The sequence below is a fragment of the Hyla sarda genome, chromosome 12 (assembly GCF_029499605.1).
Source record: "Hyla sarda isolate aHylSar1 chromosome 12, aHylSar1.hap1, whole genome shotgun sequence".
In the NCBI taxonomy this organism is placed as follows: Eukaryota; Metazoa; Chordata; class Amphibia; order Anura; family Hylidae; genus Hyla; species Hyla sarda.
Window position 1 is genome coordinate 66,284,755 of NC_079200.1, and position 20,762 is coordinate 66,305,516.

At 47.1% G+C, this 20,762-nt stretch overlaps 1 protein-coding gene across 5 annotated transcripts in view; it reads left to right on the forward strand.

Annotated features, from left to right (window-relative positions):
* Positions 1 to 20,762, forward strand: part of LKAAEAR1 (LKAAEAR motif containing 1) — a 42,481-nt gene that overhangs the window by 9,200 nt on the left and 12,519 nt on the right. For all 5 annotated transcript variants that reach the window (XM_056549386.1, XM_056549384.1, XM_056549385.1 and 2 more), the window contains exons 2-3: positions 6,670 to 7,013; positions 18,311 to 18,433. In XM_056549386.1, coding sequence (XP_056405361.1) covers positions 6,702 to 7,013; positions 18,311 to 18,433 — 435 coding nt within the window. In that variant the 5' untranslated portion in view covers positions 6,670 to 6,701. The remainder of the gene's footprint in view (positions 1 to 6,669; positions 7,014 to 18,310; positions 18,434 to 20,762) is intronic.

Sequence of the window (20,762 nt, forward strand, 5' to 3'; positions counted from 1 at the left end):
GTCAAGCGAGACCGGTCAACTTGCATAGCCTCCACGGCGGGAGGCACAGGAACGGATTGCAGAGGACCAGAGGAGAGAGGAGCCGGGGAGAAAAAACGCCTCGTGCGAACAAAGTCCATATCCTGGCGGAGCTCCTGACGCCTTTCGGAAAAACGCATGTCAATGCGAGTGGCAAGATGAATGAGTTCATGTAGGTTAGCAGGAATTTCTCGTGCGGCCAGAACATCTTTAATGTTGCTGGATAGGCCTTTTTTAAAGGTCGCGCAGAGGGCCTCATTATTCCAGGATAATTCGGAAGCAAGAGTACGGAATTGGATGGCGTACTCGCCAACGGAAGAATTACCCTGGACCAGGTTCAGCAGGGCAGTCTCAGCAGAAGAGGCTCGGGCAGGTTCCTCAAAGACAGTTCGAATTTCCGAGAAGAAGGAGTGTACAGAGGCAGTGACGGGGTCATTGCGGTCCCAGAGCGGTGTGGCCCATGACAGAGCCTTCCCAGACAGAAGGCTGACTACGAAAGCCACCTTAGACCTTTCAGTAGGAAACTGGTCCGACATCATCTCCAAGTGCAGGGAACATTGTGAAAGAAAGCCACGGCAAAACTTAGAGTCCCCATCAAATTTATCCGGCAAAGAAAGTCGTAGGCCGGAAGCGGCCACTCGCTGCGGAGGAGGTGCAGGAGCTGGCGGAGGAGATGATTGCTGAAGCTGTGGTAGTAACTGCTGTAGCATCACGGTCAGTTGAGACAGCTGGTGGCCTTGTTGCGCTATCTGTTGCGACTGCTGGGCGACCATCGTGGTGAGGTCGGCGACAACTGGCAGTGGAACTTCAGCGGGATCCATGGCCGGATCTACTGTCACGATTCGGCTGGCAGGAGGTGGATCCTCTGTGCCAGAGAGGGATTGGCGTGGACCGTGCTAGTGGACCGGTTCTAAGTTACTATTGGTTTTCACCAGAGCCCGCCGCAAAGCGGGATGGTCTTGCAGCGGCGGTAGTAACCAGGTCGTATCCACTAGCAACGGCTCAACCTCTCTGACTGCTGAAGATAGGCGCGGTACAAGGGAGTAGACAAGAGCAAGGTCGGACGTAGCAGAAGGTCGGGGCAGGCAGCAAGGATCGTAGTCAGGGGCAACGGCAGGAGGTCTGGAACACAGGCTAGGAACACACAAGGGAACGCTTTCACTGGCACGATGGCAACAAGATCCGGCAAGGAAGGGAAGGGGAAGTGAGGTTAAATAGGGAAGTGCACAGGTGAATGACTGATTAGACCCACTGCGCCAATCAGCGGCGCAGTGGCCCTTTAAATCGCAGAGACCCGGCGCACGCGCGCCCTAGGGAGCGGGGCCGCGCGCGCCGGGACAGGACCGACGGAGAGCGAGTCAGGTACGGGAGCCGGGGTGCGCATCGCGAGCGGGCGCCACCCGCATCGCGAATCGCATCCCGGCTGGGGGCGGTATCGCAGCGCACCCGGTCAGTAGATCTGACCGGGGCGCTGCAGTAGCGAGGATGTTGCGAGCGCTCCGGGGAGGAGCGGGGACCCGGAGCGCTCGGCGTAACAAAGGTTACATGAGGAGGAGGTTTGTTACAGTGTGTCACCCCAGTAGTAAGGTAGTGACATAAAGAGGAGGGTTATTAGAGTGTGTCACCCCTGTAGTAAGAAGATTACATGAGGAGGGGGTTTGTTACAGTGTGTCACACCAGTAGTAAGGAGATTACATGAGAAGAAGGTTTGTTACAGTGCAGTACCCTAGTAAAGTGATTACACAATGAGGAGGTTTGTTACAGTGTGTCACCCCAGTAGTAAGGAAATGACATAAGGAGGAGGGTTATTACAGTGTGTCACCCCAGTAGTAAGAAGATTACATAAGAAGAAGGTTTGTTACAGTGCATCACCCCAGTAAGGTGATTACATGATGAGGAGGTTTGTAACAGTGTGTCACCCCAGTAGTAAGGAGATTACATGTGGAGGAGGTTTGTTACAGTGTGTCACCCCAGTAGTAAGGAGATTACATGAGAAGAAGGTTTGTTACAGTGCATCACCCCAGTAAGGTGATTACATGGTGAGGAGGTTTGTTACAGTGTGTCACCCTATTAAGGTGATTACCTGAGGAGGAGGTTTGTTACAGTGTGCCACCCCAATAGTAAGGTGGGGCGTGTCAAAGGGCGAAGCCAATGGGTGGGGTCAAGGGGCGGCAAAATTAGCGTTTGCCTAGGGTGGCAAAAATCCTTGCACCAGCCCTGTATTCATACGTACAGTATCCTGAGTATGTTTGATGTGCAGGATTTGAAGCAGCAGATTTTATGCTGCAGAGTTCATGTAAACTAAATGACTGAACACAGCATCAAATCTGCAACTTCAAATACTGTACATTAAATATGCAGAGGATACTGTACATGTGAATAGACTCTTTAAAACTTTCTTTACTTCCTTTCATAAGCAATAATTTCACTGTTTACGTAGATCAATGCAATATATATATGAATTGCATTAATCCATGTGATTGTCCCTCTTTATCAGCAGGGCACTAACAACCAGTCGGCACCCTATGCAGCTCCACCATTGCGGTGTGCTTACTGCAGGAAGTCAATCCTTGGACTTTATGGCTACCCTGCCACAAAGCAATGATTGTGCCAGAACCAGGCCATGGCTGCTTACACATATACACCTGATGATGCTGATTAAAAGTAGTTATTTAGCAGAAACGCTTAGGGTAAATATATATATTTTTTTAGTTGACAGGAAGGGTATTAGAAGGGTATTAGTCCACAACAAAGCATCTGCTGGTTATACTAGTCTGTAGATGGTATAATATCCAACAGTCCATTCCTAATAGTCTTTGACAGAGTGCAATTTTGGATTTAGTACACAGCTTTTGTGTGCTCCAGCACTGTTGTGTACTGCTGGTGTTGTGCAAAAAGAAGTTTTTTTAAGCGTACTGTACCGCATTTTTCTGCCCTCATAGGTGCATACCACATATCTACATCTCTAAGTGGTGTATTATTTGTTACCCGCTAATCTGTTGTGGGTCTACATACTGTGAAAGTTCAGGCAAAAGTAATCACCGGCTGGTGTTTTACTAAAATACCCTTAATATTTTTTTAAGGGTGCTATACCGCATTTTTCTGCCCTCATAAGTGCATACCAGATACCACATACCTACATCTAAGTAGTGTACTATTTTGTACCTGTTAATCTGTCAAGGGCCTACATACTGTGAAAGTCCAGGCAAAAGTACTCACCAGCTGGTGTTGTACTCAGATTCTTTTTTAAGTGTACTATAGCGCATTTTTCTGACCTTATAAGTGCATACCACATACGTATATCTAAGTAGTGTACTATTTTGTATCTGTTAATCTGTTGTGGGCCTACATACTGTGAAAGTCCAGGCAAAAGTACTAAAATCTGTTTTTTAAACCGTACTGCACAGCATTTTTCTGCCCTCATAATTGTATACCACATACCTACATCTAAGTAGTGTACCATTTTGTACCTGTTAATCTGTTAAGGGGCCTATATACTGTGAAAAGACAGCTAATAGTACACATCTGCTGCTGTTCTAGACAAATACTGTTTTAATGTAGTGAAGCGTATTTTACTCCCCTGATATACGCAATAAGTATGTCAGGCAGAGAAGTGCCAGGATGTGCACAGAGGAGTGGCAGAGGCCTACATTCATCAGGTGCAGGCAGAGGTCGCAGCAAAGTAGGGGTGTGTGGCAGCCGGAGTCGCAGCGAGAGGCCTGAGCTCCCGATGTCAGATAGCAGTCGGGTTTCGACCAGCAACCCAGCAGCGGTACCATATCTGGTATCACCACATGTGGAAATGTGCAATCTTTTGATATATGATATTTACAATCCTGTGGGGTGAGTGGCATAGACAAAAAAATATCAATCACCAGAATTGCAGATTTTTGGTCAAAAAAAATTATAAAAAGTGATCAAAACATCACATCAAAATCATACTGATAAAAACTAAAGACCTTGGCCCAAAAAATTTGTTCCCACATACTTCCGTAGGGGTCGAAATTGGGCAATTTTGAACATATTAATTATTATTTATTTATTTGTAATTTTTGTTTCAACTTATATACTAAAATGAAACAAAACCTATATAAATTTGGTATTGTTGTAATCATACTGATCTATAGAAGTTTTACAATAAAGTCCAGTGCACAAAAACAAAGACAAGCCCTCATATGGCCCTGTAGATTAAATTTTGAAGTTAAATAATAGCTTGAAAAAACACTAGAGGATAAAAAATTGGGGGTTAAAGGGGTAAATATAATGTTTATTATCCCACATGTTAATGGCATAAAGAAAAAGAATGCCAAAATGTCATAATTTCTGATGTTTGGTCGCCTTATATATCCGACAAAATTTATAAAAAGCAATCAACACAAAAGCTGGTCCTGGCTGCTGCAACAACCTTCAACTTGAAAGGTGAGGGGGCCTAAGTGATGTGGGAGGGCTGCAAGCAGAAGTTGAGGAGAAGCAGCTCCCTGGCACCTGCAAATGTTGAAATGGATCGCAACCAGACCCAGTATCAGATGAGTATCTGCCCCCTTCCTAATTAGGTGTCAGAATCAGCATATGCAGGATAGAAGAGATCACTCTGAGACACACAGTCCAGATAAATGATACAGGGATGGTAGTAGCACTGCCAGGCAGGAAGGGCATCCATGTGGAAGCGTGAAGTGGCCTACCACGGATTGCCATTGAAAATTGGACAGATCTCACCTGAGCCATCAGAAATTGGACAGATCCCACCAAAGAAATTGAAATTTGGACAGATCCTACCTCAGCTATTAGAAATGGGACAGATCCCACCTCAGCTATTAAATGTTTTGACCATATCAGGGGTCACAAGACTAAAAACCACTGTATTGCAGTGCAGCGATTACCCCTGACACAGCACGATCATTGCATTGTGACAGATCAATTTTTGGGTGCACCACCCTTCATACAACCACAATTGCTGTGTAGCCCCAGAGATCCATTTGCAGCTTTAACGGGGTACTCCGCCCCTAGACATCTTATCCCCTATCCAAAGTATAGGAGATAAGATGTCTGATCGCGGGGGTTCCGCCGCTGGGATGTCTGATCGAATATATTGGAATATTTTGTTCCAAACACTTGGAGCAGGTGGCGGGGGTCGTGACTTTACAGCCACCCCCCTTATGATGTCATACCACGCCCCCTCAATGCAAGTCTATGGGGGGGGGCGTGACTGCCGTCATGCCCCCTCCCATACTCTTACATTGAGGGGGGCATGACGTGACATCATGAGGGGGTGTGGCTGTGACGTCACGACCCCCGCCACCCGCTCCAAGCATTTGGAATAAAATGTTCTGAATGCTGTGGCAGCGGAGTACCCCTTCAATGCCCCAGAACCTAAATACACAATGAAGGGGTGTAAATACCAAACAAAACGTCTATATGGCATTATATATTTCCCTACTGACTCCAAGCTAACATCTCGCTACTGTGTTTTTGGCCCATAAAAACACAATGTTGCGACTATGGAGTTTTTGGGAGTGTTTTTGTCAAAGCGCCAAAAGTTTTTCCAGGCTAAAATGCTGTAAATAGTCAAGGTCCAACACTGCAGACAGTTGCACATAGTGTAAGTATAAGGGTAGTGCCCAGTAAATAGAAATGGAGCTGCATTGCATTACACTTTTTGGAAAGTGCAGAACACAGTGTTTGACCCCGATCTATAGAAATCGTTTTGCTTCTCTGGTTTGATCTCAGCTGTAACACCACCTTCTTGCCTCCCAGGCTCCTTTCAGACATGTGCACTTTGTTCTTTTAATGATCCACTATGTGAATGCTAGAAGATCCGTTCCTTCCATGCCTCGCACGTGTAATGGATTGACTGCAGCATTCCGAGCAGTTTCCAGCGAAGCCTCAGTACTCGGGGGGCACAGGGAGAGAGGGAATATATTGAAGTTTATACTTGCAAATAGCAAAACCCTTAAAGAAAATTCTGTCAAATCTATGTTGTTCCAATAAGAAAATAATCCTTGCGGTATTTAGTGATTCAGGATTGCGGGCCTATTTAAGGACCTCCCAGAAGAGCCTTCTAATTTGTTCTCAAATGTAATGTATTTTATTTCTCATTCAGATCAATTTTCTTATTTAAAACATCGAAATCTCAAAGTTAAAGCCCCTAAATTTTATTGTTTCCACCAGCAGAGGCTTTTCTTACTTTTTAGCTCTACAAAGTCCTGACCCCATACAGTGAGAAATTTGTGCGTGCACTTTCCCATCTGATACTGTTACTTTTAGATAGATTTAGACATTTGGATGGGGGGGATAAGATGTATAAAGCCGGAATACCCCCTTTAAAGGCTGTGCGACAAATCTGTGACTTTTTAGAAAAGTCGCATGCCGTAAATCACTGACCACTGCAAAGTAAAAAAAAAGAACCTGTGTATAATATCTGTTCGGATAGAATTCGTGCAGACCGGCGTACATCAAAAAGTCGAACAATTTGTCGCAATTGCCACATTTCAGTGACATATCTAAACAGAAAACCTGTGTAAATGTCTTGATAAATGTCCCCCATTGTCTCTTCTGGAGGGGGGCTAACTGGCTCCCAAAGTCTATCGTAGATTGACCACCACTGGTATTCAGTCCTTACCTTGACAGACACTATATTGTGTTCATTTGCAGGTATATGATATTGATAGAAGACCTTATACCTCATGATGGCTTCAGGAAATAACAAGCCTGGTGTTCTAGGCAAGAAGGCTATTGGTCCTGGAGAAATCAAGAAGATGGATCCAATACAGAGGGCAAGACACATGGCTTATGAACAACCCAGCAAATCAATAGCAGCGTCCCTGGCCGTGACTCAGACCCGACTGAAGGAGCATGCTCTCAAGTCCATCTCAGCATCCAAACAGCGGGTCCTGGACCCACAACAAGAAATGCAGAATAAGGTGGTTGGGCAGCTAAAAGCCGCAGAAGCTCACAACCGTATACGTCTGATGAGAATTCGTTTTCAGCACATGAGGGTGAGATTCAATAATAGATATGTGACATAAGATGTCCAAAGGGTTCATATCTTTCCTGGGCACCCAAGACATTCCATCATACAGCCCATCTCGGACCGAAGGGCATCCAACTTGATAGCCAAAGTGCCTCCCCCCCCCCCCCCCCCTTGTGAGGAACTATGGGTGATCTGACTTTCAAGCTGATTCCTCAGTAGAGTTTAATAATATTGCACGGGTATACATCACCCATAGGAAGGGGGATAGGGGAATCTGGGCTGGGGAGTCCTCCTCTACATGGGCCCCACAGTGATTCTGGACATTCAATGTCCATGTCTATAGACATTACTCTTTAGTCAGGTGGAGAAAGAAAAGGACAGGTCATAAACACAGAACAGCAAGCTGGCGGCAGAGAATGTGGTAGCTTTTCATCTTGTATTAAATCCAGCGCTTGTGCCTTCCCGAGAGGTCTCAGTGCTTTTAGTTAAATGCACAGCAATTACGTTTCAGCAGAGATCTATAAATGTGCTTTTTTAAGTGTAGTCACTGGAAATGACTTTCTCACCTCTGAGCAAAATTCTGGATGTACCAAATTATGTTTTATTATGGATGCAGTTGGAAGTGTACGGCACAGGCAGATATTCTTACCTACAGCAAGGTCAGACTGTAAGCTCTGTATTACTGGCAAAATGATGCTCCCACATTCAGACATTGTCCTGTCCGCCTGCGGCAGCCGCACCATGGGGGCACAACCTAAGACTAGTTTTAATGCTCATTGCTGAATGGCAAGTCCCCATCTGGTGACCCAAACAGGCAACTGTCAGTTCGGTGCACCAGACCCACACTTGCGACACAAAAATCTATCAGTATTATGCTAGTGAACCTAGCCTAACACTTATGGTGTTGCTCCATTTTGCAAATAGTGGGTGCGGACAAAACCACACCCACGTAAAGTGGCCAATGGCTGTATGACTTAGCTAGGAAAACTGTTACCAGCAAAATTGTACTGCCGTTGGCCATTAACATAACTGTGGATGCCGCAGCGACCCTGTGGTGACATGGGGGTGCTAGGAATACCTCATCCCTTTGTGACGCCAGGGGACGGTTAGCCTATACACGGTCCAAGGTTGGAGACAGCTTCTCCTGGGCCAGACACGAGGAGTAAAGAAACACACCGAAGTCAGGTTATGGATAACTGTCTTTACTGAGCAGGGTGCAGACATTATTACACACAAACAGTATAATGCAGAGTGGAGAGGATGCAGTGTAACCCCTTGGGAATCCTCTTGCCTTGCTGGGACTTATGGTTCTTTTCACCCAATTGATTAATACTGACTTGATATGAGACTGAAGATTTTTAGGTCGCTAGTGTTCTGACAAGGTCCTGTAACTTTCTCTGCCAGGGCTTGAATTTCCTCTGTCCGGGGAGATCCCTTGCAGAATGGCTGGATAGGATTCTGGAAGAGATTTGTTCTGGACTTCCCTCAGAGCTTCTCCACACACCACTCACTCCTTTACCACACTTTACTCAACTCTCCCCTACCTTGGGCAACTCATCCCCACACTACTCTATATAGCTCACAATTGAGGGGTTCCCATTGGGCAGGTAGGGTCACATGGGCTTACAGTGCTCCTTTGCTCTTAAAGGTACAACACACATAAATAACATAATACAATGCATATAAGAAATATAATAAACATTTGATAAAGTGCTCAAACATATTAATTATGACAACCAGTCTCTTAGCGGGCCCAACACCTGTGCCACAGGTCTGCCTGAGGAGATTCGCAGCCCACAGGACAGCCTTTGGTGCTGGGACACCACAACCCTAAGGCCAGGTTCACACGGCAGAATTTCTACACTGAATTCTGCATGAAAATTCTGCATGCATTTATAGCCAATTCACTTGTATGATATTTCTGCAGCAGAAATTTTGCTGTGTAAATGGGACAGTGGAATCCCATTAAAGTGTGTTGGCTATAAATCCATGCAGAATTCAATGCAGATATTCTGTCAGGGGAACCCGGCCTAAGGCTGGATTTATGTAATCATAATACAAGTACATTTTTGCATGCACATTAGTGTTGAGCGCAAATATTCGAAATGTCTATTTTTTCCGCAAATATCGGCAGTTTGCGATTTTGCGAATATTTTGAATATAGCGATATACATTCGTAATGATGAATATTCGTTTTTGTTTTTTCTTCTTCACAGTACACATCACAACAATGTGTACCATGTACAAAAAAAAGTGATCATCCCTCCCTGCTTCCAGCTTGTGGTCCAAAGAAGGCTCCAATATTATTGGTATATGAGTCTGTGTGGAGCGTGAATATTTAGTATACGCGAATATGCAAATATTCCTGAATATCGGCCCTTCCAGAGGACACTGATCTCTCCCTTCTTTTAGGTGAAAGATTTACTCACGCACGCGCACTATGCAAATTTCATTACGAATTTTTGCATGGACAGAAAAAGTGAATGAACGAATATGCGAATTTCGCGAACTAAGGACGAATATTCATCCATATTTTCGTGAAATATTACAAATTCGAATATGGCCCCAGCTGCTCATCACTAATGTGCATTATGGCTGCACAAGGGTAGATTTAAATCTAAAAGGGGTGGCAAGATTCCTTGGGGCTGCATATGGATTAAACTTAGCTGATTGTATAAGAACCATTTTGACACTATTCCAAAAATTGGGGCTTTTCAGCTGCTACTAAACTACAACTCCAATCATGCCCTGACAGACTTTTATGAATTTCTCAAGTAAAATAGGACTCTCGCAGTGCTAACCTGAAACATATACAGTGGTCTCTCAACATACGATGGTAATCCGTTCCAAACGGACCATTGTTTGTTGAAACCATCGCATGTTGAGGCATCCATGCAATGTAAAGTATAGGACAGTGGTCTACAACCTGCGGACCTCCAGATGTTGCAAAACTACAACACCCAGCATGCCCGGACAGCCAACGGCTGTCCGGGCATGCTGGGAGTTGTAGCTTTGCAACATCTGGAGGTCCGCAGGTTGAAGACCACTGTTAGAGAAAGTTGTACTCACGTGTCCCCGCCGCTCCGGACCGTCACTGCTGCCCGGGATGTCGCCCTCCATCGCTGTCACCGCGTCCCCAAGGTGTCCCCAAAGCTCCAGCAAGGCCTCTGCTTCCCCGACATCCTCGCTCTCCGTCGCCGCCATGACGTCACTATGCACGCCGCTCCTATTGGATGACAGGACGGCGTGCGCAGCGACGTGATGACGCCAATGGAGAGCACAGACGATGCAGGGGATCCCGAAGAGGATGCGCCGGAGCCCCGAGGACAGGTAAGTGATCATCACCGGACCACACGGGGCACCGTAAACGGGTATCCGGTGGCAGCTGAAGCAGTCTGCGCTGCCGGATAGCCGTTTATGCGATGGCCCCGACATACAAAAGCATCGTATGTTGATGCTGCCTCCAACATGCAACGGCCTCTGAGAGGCCATCGCATGTTGAAATTATCGTATGTCAGGGCCATCGTAGGTCGAGGGGTCACTGTACTGAAATTACATTTTGAGCTGGAGGGCGTTTGCGTTCACTAGTAAATTTCTAAGATTATTTTATTTCACAATGGTAGATTGTGATACAAAGAGGTTCTGCAGCAGCACTAGACTGTGGTCTATTACATTCCATTCCCTCGTCTACATCTCTATAACAGTAGTCTGTTTGACAAAGTAAGGGGAGCATGTCTGGAATGGACTTTCTTCAATAAAAACTTTATTACTTCCAGTCATGAAGTGTGCCGCCAGCTAATGGTTAAGGCCTGTGGCCTCCTCCAGCACAGGGTGATATTGTTTGAACCGTATCTCCTACAACATCTGGAATGTCTTCTACATTTCCTCTCGAGATCCCCACTGTAGTTATTTTTAGACACCCAAAATTAGAAATCCAGCCTCCCTGCTTTCATCCTCATCCATCCCATGTCACATGCGCCAGAAATACCTCTCACCGAGACGGGGTCAAGAATGTGCCAGGGGCTGAGTGTAACCCAGTGCTAGATCTGAAACTGGGCCCACAGGGCCAGAAGCATGAGGGGGAGGGGTGACTTATGATATGTCTTCTGCTCACCAAGCTGGATCAATAAAAAGAAGAGTGCTGGTAAATCTACAGAAACCCCCTATCCATATGGGGGGGGGGGGGGAGATTTATCATTGTTGTCTTTGGAAAGTGAGTTTCGAAGTCATTTTTTTATTTTTTTTTTATTTGGTTTTGCTTATGTGCAAAACATTTAACATACTATTTAGGTTAGGGGTTGATAAATTTGGGACACATAAGCAAAAAAAACTATAAATGACTTCAGAACACCACTTTATATGTTTCATCTTCTCCTCTGTGACTTTTCTGCTGAAAAGTCAAAGTGGCGACTTTTTGTGAGACTGTTTGAGAGTGCCCTCCAAAGTGCCCCCCTCCCACATTTATTTATTTTTTGTGACCTGATTGAGTTTTAATATCATTGTAAGACACTTTGCTATTTAGTTGCTGTTAAAATTCTTAACCTTTAAATGTTTTTAATGTGATTGAAAAAAACGGCCACTAGGTGGCTCTGTTCCCTGCACAAGTCAAACAGTTAGTTTGGTCTTCTCCCGTCCTGGCAGGAGACCAAACTCAGGAAGTGCGTGTGGAGCATGGTGAGGCACAGCTCTCATTGGCTTCAGTGACGTAGTGCCTGCTGGGGAATGCCCACTTTCTCCTGCCGGGAGCTCAGACAATGTGAGCAAGGGGAAAGATATACTACACAGCTTTTTAAAACTCAGAAAAAAAATGTAAGGGCAGGAGGGGTGTTAGTGTTACGCCGAGCGCTCCGGGTCCCCGCTCCTCCCCGGAGCGCTCGCAACATCCTCGCTACTGCAGCGCCCCGGTCAGATCTACTGACCGGGTGCGCTGCGATACCGCCCCCAGCCGGGATGCGATTCGCGATGCGGGTGGCGCCCGCTCGCGATGCGCACCCCGGCTCCCGTACCTGACTCGCTCTCCGTCGGTCCTGTCCCGGCGCGCGCGGCCCCGCTCCCTAGGGCGCGCGCGCGCCGGGTCTCTGCGATTTAAAGGGCCACTGCGCCGCTGATTGGCGCAGTTGGTCTAATTAGTGTGTTCACCTGTGCACTCCCTATGTATACCTCAGTTCCCCTGCACTCCCTCGCCGGATCTTGTTGCCATCGTGCCAGTGAAAGCGTTCCCTTGTGTGTTCCTAGCCTGTGTTCCAGACCTCCTGCCGTTGCCCCTGACTACGATCCTTGCTGCCTGCCCCGACCTTCTGCTACGTCCGACCTTGCTCTTGTCTACTCCCTTGTACCGCGCCTATCTTCAGCAGTCAGAGAGGTTGAGCCGTTGCTAGTGGATACGACCTGGTTACTACCGCCGCTGCAAGACCATCTCGCTTTGCGGCGGGCTCTGGTGAAAACCAGTAGTAACTTAGAACCGGTCCACTAGCACGGTCCATGCCAATCCCTCTCTGGCACAGAGGATCCACCTCCTGCCAGCCGAATCGTGACAGTAGATCCGGCCATGGATCCCGCTGAAGTTCCACTGCCAGTTGTCGCCGACCTCACCACGGTGGTCGCCCAGCAGTCGCAACAGATAGCGCAACAAGGCCACCAGCTGTCTCAACTGACCGTGATGCTACAGCAGCTACTACCACAGCTTCAACAGTCATCTCCTCCGCCAGCTCCTGCACCTCCTCCGCAGCGAGTGGCCGCTTCCGACCTACGACTTTCCTTGCCGGATAAATTTGATGGGGACTCTAAGTTTTGCCGTGGCTTTCTTTCACAATGTTCCCTGCACTTGGAGATGATGTCGGACCAGTTTCCTACTGAAAGGTCTAAGGTGGCTTTCGTAGTCAGCCTTCTGTCTGGGAAAGCTCTGTCATGGGCCACACCGCTCTGGGACCGCAATGACCCCGTCACTGCCTCTGTACACTCCTTCTTCTCGGAAATTCGAAGTGTCTTTGAGGAACCTGCCCGAGCCTCTTCTGCTGAGACTGCCCTGCTGAACCTGGTCCAGGGTAATTCTTCCGTTGGCGAGTACGCCATCCAATTCCGTACTCTTGCTTCCGAATTATCCTGGAATAATGAGGCCCTCTGCGCGACCTTTAAAAAAGGCCTATCCAGCAACATTAAAGATGTTCTGGCCGCACGAGAAATTCCTGCTAACCTACATGAACTCATTCATCTTGCCACTCGCATTGACATGCGTTTTTCCGAAAGGCGTCAGGAGCTCCGCCAGGATATGGACTTTGTTCGCACGAGGCGTTTTTTCTCCCCGGCTCCTCTCTCTTCTGGTCCTCTGCAATCCGTTCCTGTGCCTCCCGCCGTGGAGGCTATGCAAGTTGACCGGTCTCGCTTGACACCTCAAGAGAGGACACGACGCCGCATGGAGAATCTTTGCCTGTACTGTGCCGGTACCGAACACTTCCTGAAGGATTGTCCTATCCGTCCTCCCCGCCTGGAAAGACGTACGCTGACTCCGCACAAAGGTGACACAGTTCTTGATGTCAACTCTGCTTCTCCACGCCTTACTGTGCCTGTGCGGATATCTGCCTCTACCTTCTCCTTCTCTACTAAGGCCTTCTTGGATTCCGGATCTGCAGGAAATTTTATTTTGGCCTCTCTCATCAACAGGTTCAACATCCCTGTGACCAGTCTCGCCAGACCCCTCTACATCAATTGTGTTAACAATGAAAGATTGGACTGTGCCGTGCGTTACCGCACGGAACCCCTCCTAATGTGCATCGGACCTCATCACGAAAAAATTGAGTTTTTGGTCCTCTCCAATTGCACTTCCGAAATTCTCCTTGGACTACCGTGGCTTCAACGCCATTCCCCAACCCTTGATTGGTCCACAGGAGAGATCAAGAGCTGGGGTACTTCTTGTTTCAAGGACTGTCTTAAACCGGTTCCCAGTACTCCCTGCCGTGACCCTGTGGTTCCTCCTGTAACCGGTCTCCCTAAGACTTATATGGACTATGCTGACGTATTTTGCAAAAAGCAAGCTGAGACTTTACCCCCTCACAGGCCTTTTGACTGTCCTATTGACCTCCTCCCGGGCACTACTCCACCCCGGGGCAGAATTTACCCTCTGTCCGCCCCAGAGACTCTTGCTATGTCTGAATACATCCAGGAAAAGTTAAAAAAGGGGTTTATCTGCAAATCCTCCTCTCCTGCTGGAGCTGGATTTTTCTTTGTGTCCAAAAAAGATGGCTCCCTACGTCCTTGCATTGATTACCGCGGACTTAATAAAATCACGGTAAAGAACCGCTACCCCCTACCTCTTATCTCTGAACTCTTTGATCGCCTTCAAGGTGCCCACATCTTTACCAAACTGGACTTAAGAGGTGCATATAATCTCATCCGCATCAGGGAGGGGGACGAATGGAAAACTGCATTTAACACCAGAGATGGACACTTTGAGTATCTGGTCATGCCCTTTGGCCTGTGCAACGCCCCTGCCGTCTTCCAAGACTTTGTTAATGAAATTTTTCGTGATCTCTTATATTCCTGTGTTGTTGTGTATCTGGACGATATTCTGATTTTTTCTGCCAACTTAGAAGAACATCGCCAGCATGTCCGCATGGTTCTTCAGAGACTTCGAGACAATCAACTTTATGCCAAAATGGAGAAATGTCTGTTTGAATGTCAATCTCTTCCTTTCCTAGGATACTTGGTCTCTGGCCAGGGACTACAAATGGACCCAGATAAACTCTCTGCCGTCTTAGATTGGCCACGCCCCTCCGGACTCCGTGCTATCCAACGTTTTTTGGGGTTCGCCAATTATTACAGACAATTTATTCCACATTTTTCCACTATTGTGGCTCCTATCGTGGCTTCAACCAAGAAGAATGCCAATCCTAAGTCCTGGTCTCCTCAAGCGGAAGACGCATTTAAACGGCTCAAGTCTGCCTTTTCTTCTGCTCCCGTGCTCTCCAGACCTGACCCATCTAAACCCTTCCTATTGGAGGTTGATGCCTCCTCAGTGGGAGCTGGAGCGGTCCTTCTACAAAAAAATTCTTCCGGGCATGCTGTTACTTGTGGTTTTTTTTCTAGGACCTTCTCTCCGGCGGAGAGGAACTACTCCATCGGGGATCGAGAACTACTGTCCATTAAATTGGCACTTGAGGAATGGAGGCATCTGCTGGAGGAATCAAAATTTCCAGTTATCATTTTCACCGATCACAAGAATCTCTCCTATCTCCAGTCTGCCCAACGGCTGAATCCTCGCCAGGCCAGGTGGTCGTTGTTCTTTGCCCGTTTTAACTTTGAAATTCATTTTCGCCCTGCCGACAAGAACATTAGGGCCGATGCTCTCTCTCGCTCCTCGGATGCCTCGGAAGTAGAGGTCTCTCCGCAACACATCATTCCTCCTGACTGTCTGATCTCCTCTTCTCCAGCCTCCATCAGGCAAACTCCTCCAGGGAAGACCTTTGTTTCTCCACGCCAGCGTCTCGGGATTCTCAAATGGGGTCACTCCTCCCACCTCGCAGGCCATGCGGGCATCAAAAAGTCCTTGCAACTCATCTCTCGTTTCTATTGGTGGCCGACTCTGGAAACAGATGTTGTTGATTTTGTGCGGGCCTGTACTGTCTGTGCCCGGGATAAGACTCCTCGCCAGAAGCCTGCTGGTCTCCTTCACCCTCTGCCTGTCCCCGAACAGCCTTGGTCTCTGATTGGTATGGACTTTATTACAGACCTACCCCCATCCCGTGGCAACACTGTTGTTTGGGTGGTCGTTGATCGATTTTCCAAGATGGCACATTTTATTCCTCTTCCTGGTCTTCCTTCAGCGCCTCAGTTGGCAAAACAATTTTTTGTACACATTTTTCGTCTTCACGGTTTGCCCACGCAGATTGTCTCGGATAGAGGTGTCCAATTCGTGTCAAAATTCTGGAGGGCTCTCTGTAAACAACTCAAGATTAAATTAAACTTCTCTTCTGCTTATCATCCTCAATCCAATGGGCAAGTAGAAAGAATTAACCAGGTCCTGGGTGACTATTTACGGCATTTTGTTTCCTCCCGCCAGGATGACTGGGCAGATCTTCTACCTTGGGCCGAATTCTCGTACAACTTTAGAGTCTCTGAATCTTCTGCTAAATCCCCATTTTTCGTGGTGTACGGCCGTCACCCTCTTCCCCCCCCCTCCCTATTCCCTTGTCCTCTGGTTTGCCCGCTGTAGATGAAGTGACTCGTGATCTTTCCACCATATGGAAAGAGACCCAAAATTCTCTTTTACAGGCTTCATCTCGCATGAAAAAGTTTGCCGATAAGAAAAGAAGAGCTCCCCCCATTTTTGCTCCCGGAGACAAGGTATGGCTCTCCGCTAAATATGTCCGCTTTCGTGTCCCCATTTACAAACTGGGACCACGCTATCTTGGTCCTTTCAAAGTCTTGTGCCAAATTAATCCTGTCTCTTACAAACTTCTTCTTCCTCCTTCTCTTCGTATTCCCAATGCCTTTGATGTCTCTCTCCTTAAACCACTCATCATCAACCGTTTCTCTCCTAAACTTGTTTCTCCCACTCCTGTTTCCGGTTCTTCTGACATCTTCTCAGTGAAGGAGATACTGGCCTCCAAGACGGTCAGAGGAAAAAAATTCTTTTTGGTTGATTGGGAGGGCTGTGGACCTGAAGAGAGATCCTGGGAACCTGAGGACAACATCCTAGACAAAAGTCTGGTCCTCAGGTTCTCAGGCTCCAAGAAGAGGGGGAGACCCAAGGGGGGGGGGTACTGTTACGCCGAGCGCTCCGGGTCCCCGCTCCTCCCCGGAGCGCTCGCAACATCCTCGCTACTGCAGCGCCCCGGTCAGATCTACTGACCGGGTGCGCTGCGATACCGCCCCCAGCCGGGATGCGCACCCCGGCTCCCGTACCTGACTCGCTCTCCGTCGGTCCTGTCCCGGCGCGCGCGGCCCCGCTCCCTAGGGCGCGCGCGCGCCGGGTCTCTGCGATTTAAAGGGCCACTGCGCCGCTGATTGGCGCAGTTGGTCTAATTAGTGTGTTCACCTGTGCACTCCCTATGTATACCTCACTTCCCCTGCACTCCCTCGCCGGATCTTGTTGCCATCGTGCCAGTGAAAGCGTTCCCTTGTGTGTTCCTAGCCTGTGTTCCAGACCTCCTGCCGTTGCCCCTGACTACGATCCTTGCTGCCTGCCCCGACCTTCTGCTACGTCCGACCTTGCTCTTGTCTACTCCCTTGTACCGCGCCTATCTTCAGCAGTCAGAGAGGTTGAGCCGTTGCTAGTGGATACGAACTGGTTACTACCGCCGCTCCTAGACCATCCCGCATTTGTGGCGTGCTCTGGTGAAAACCAGTAGTAACTTAGAACCGGTCCACTAGCACGGTCCACGCCAATCCCTCTCTGGCACAGAGGATCCACCTCCTGCCAGCCGAATCGTGACAGTTAGGAGTAGTTAGGGAATATAATCTGAGTTAGATTAGAAAATATGATTTGATGACAGGTCAGTCCCAACCAAATAAATATGTCTTAATTTAAAATATACAACTACCGTAATTCTATGTAGGGGACCCTATGGTTTTATGGGCCTTAAAGTGTACCTCTACTTAGTGCAGTACTGTAAATAATAGTAATTTTTCACTTTGACTTTGAATTAAGCACCGGAATAGCTTTCCGAGCACCCATTCTCCCTGCTGCTGGACTGCACTATGAGACTGAGCTTCCCACTCGTCTCTATGGCACCCATCTCCAGCCTTAGACCCAGGGTAACGGGATTCTACGGTGCTGGGTCTTGTAATACAGATGGGTGCTATCGAGACAAATCTAATGCATAGTAATATGCAGCAGGGAGAACGGGTGCTCGGAAGGCTATAGACTATCATGGCGCCATATTGGAAACCATAAGGAAGATTTATCATTGCATTAGAGCTTTTTTTTTTTTTCTTACACCGGGCGCACAAAATGTCACACATGTGCCTAAGCACTTTTTTTTGCGACTTTTGTGGGTATGTATAAAGTAGCAAACAGTTTTAGCTTTGGAGTGGTCGCGAATTTATGTTGTGCTAATGTACGAAAATACGCTGCAGATATAAAGTGCCATAGATTTTGCTGGCACGGACATTCACAGTGTATTTCATAACTGAAAGAAAAAGTGTCAAATACGATGATCCTACCCTAAGGGCATATTTACACATGGCAGATTTGCTGCAGATTTTCTGAAAAATCCATCTGAATTGGGTTGTATTGGTGAGGAGGACAGGGTTTCTAAGAAGAAATCTGTTGGGTGTGAATATATCCTATAAATTGACAATAACAATTTAACACTTTCTTTTAAGGCCCAGGAATTAAACAATCTGATCTCCTGCCAACCGACTGCCCGTGATGCCATCAGACTGGAAGTGTTCTTGCCACCCCGACCACATACAGACAAGTCCTGTGATCCTTTACGTTGGCAACAGGTGAACGTTCTGCTGATAAGTTCTTTTGCACTAACTATTTAGGATGCTTCATATGACAATACCTACAGAATTCATCATCACACATTACAGAGTGGTGGAAAAACTCAATGCAAGGATGGTCCATAGGGGGGTAGAGATGTCTCATGGTCTGGTAGACGCATTAGATGTTTGTTAGTGGATACTGATGATTTCAGTCAATCTGCTGTGTATGGGGAAAGCACAACTGCCAAAGCTCATACAGACGATTTGCTCTCTCGCTCTTTAACATAAGCAAAAGCTTGGCCGTGCCAACTGTGTACATGTACAGTGAGAGTGGAGGTCATAGGGGCAGGTCTGGGCTACTTCTTTTATAGTCCGCAGCTGTAAATTTACTACATGATCTGTGTTATCCAGTCTGAGCAGATCCTTAGAATGGACGGTTCTCTAGCTTGTGCAGATAACATTGTCAAATAAAGAGGAAATATCATGTAATTATGGAGCTTCACATTGAATGGGCTATGTGAGGTCTGCGTACAGCAGCGGTCTATATGAGAGGGAGCTAAGAGCTCTGCAAAACAGGAGGATATAAGTGCACTGTATATAAGGAGCTAAGAGCTCTGAAACATAGAAACATAGAATGTGTCGGCAGATAAGAACCATATGGCCCATCTAGTCTGCCCAATAATCTGAATACTATGAATAGTCCCTGGCCCTATCTTATATGAAGGATAGCCTTATGCTTATCCCATGCATGTTTAAACTCCTTCACTGTATTTGCAGCGACCACTTCTGCAGGAAGGTTATTCCATGCATCCACTACTCTCTCAGTAAAGTAATACTTCCTGATATTACTGCAGAAACCTTTTCCCCTCTAATTTAAAACTATGTCCTCTTGTGGTAGTTTTTCTTCTTTTAAATACGCTCTCCTCCTTTACCGTGTTGATTCCCTTTATGTATTTAAAAGTCTCTATCATATCCCCTCTGTCTCTTCTTTCTTCTATACATGTTAAGGTCCTTTAACCTTTCCTGGTACGTTTTATCCTGCAATCCATGTACTAGTTTAGTATCTTCTCTGAACTCTCTCTAGAGTATCTATATCCTTCTGGAGATACGGCCTCCAGTACTGCGCACAATACTCCAAGTGAGGTCTCACCAGTGTTCTGTACAGCAGCATGAGCACTTCTCTCTTTCTACTGCTTATACCTCTCCCTATACATCCAAGTATTCTGCTAGTGTTTCCTGCTGCTCTATTACATTGTCTTCCTACCTTTAAGTCTTCTGAAATAATTACTCCTAAATCCCTTTCCTCAGATACTGAGGTCAGGGCTGTGTCAAAATCTATATTCTGCCTGAGGGTTTTTACGCCCCAGGTGCCTTATCGTGCACTTATCCACATAAAATTTCAGTTGCCAGAGTTCTGACCATTCTTCTAGTTTGCCTAAATCCTTTTCCATTTGGCGGATCCCTCCAGGAACATCAACCCTGAAACATAGGAGACTGTAAGAGCTCTGTATATAAGGAGGTAAGAGTTCTGCAAAAAAAGGAGAATATAAATGCTCTGTATATGAGGAGTTGGGAGCTCTGCAACATAAGGGTTGTTAGTGCTCTGTATATGAGGAGGTAAGAGTTCTGAAACATAAGTGTGGTAACGGGGTGTGATGAGGACAGATGTTGTTACCCTAGGGGCAGATGGAATTAACCCCTTGTATTCGTGACGCCAGGGCATGGTTTAACCTCGATACCACTCGAAGGTATACCGCTAGATCCTGGGCTAGGCGCAGGGGCAATAATGACTCCGATGCCAAGTTACGGATAATGGTAGCTTTACTGAGGGTAGACAGGTGGTAAAGTCTATACAGTTCAGCCGGGGCCCATGGAGGTGACCAGTGACTCAGAGACCTTAATGGCTTGCTGGGACTTGTAGTAGATAGGGTCAATTTAATGCAGGCCAAGTTGACTTGACAAATGATGACTGTGACTGACTTGACTGATGACTGACAATACTGAGACTGTGGTTACTTGTAGCTGCTTGTGGCTGCAGACTGGACTTGAGGCCTCCTATGATTCTGAACACTCTAGGACTCGACTTGACCTCAGCAAAGACTTGTAAGGAAAGAGAAAAGCTAGCTCCACCCAGGGCTTATATGGGGAGACTAGCAGGGAGCCCATAGGTCACCCCTGGGATCACCTGGTCACTGGTATCTCCTGGATAACAATCACATGACAAGTCACATGGTAAACAGTCTTAAAGTGACAACGCTTTCTGAACACATTACATGGTATAATACAGTACATTAGAAACATATTTACATGGGGGGCAGATGCAAGGGGCCCAGGGGACACTGTAGGG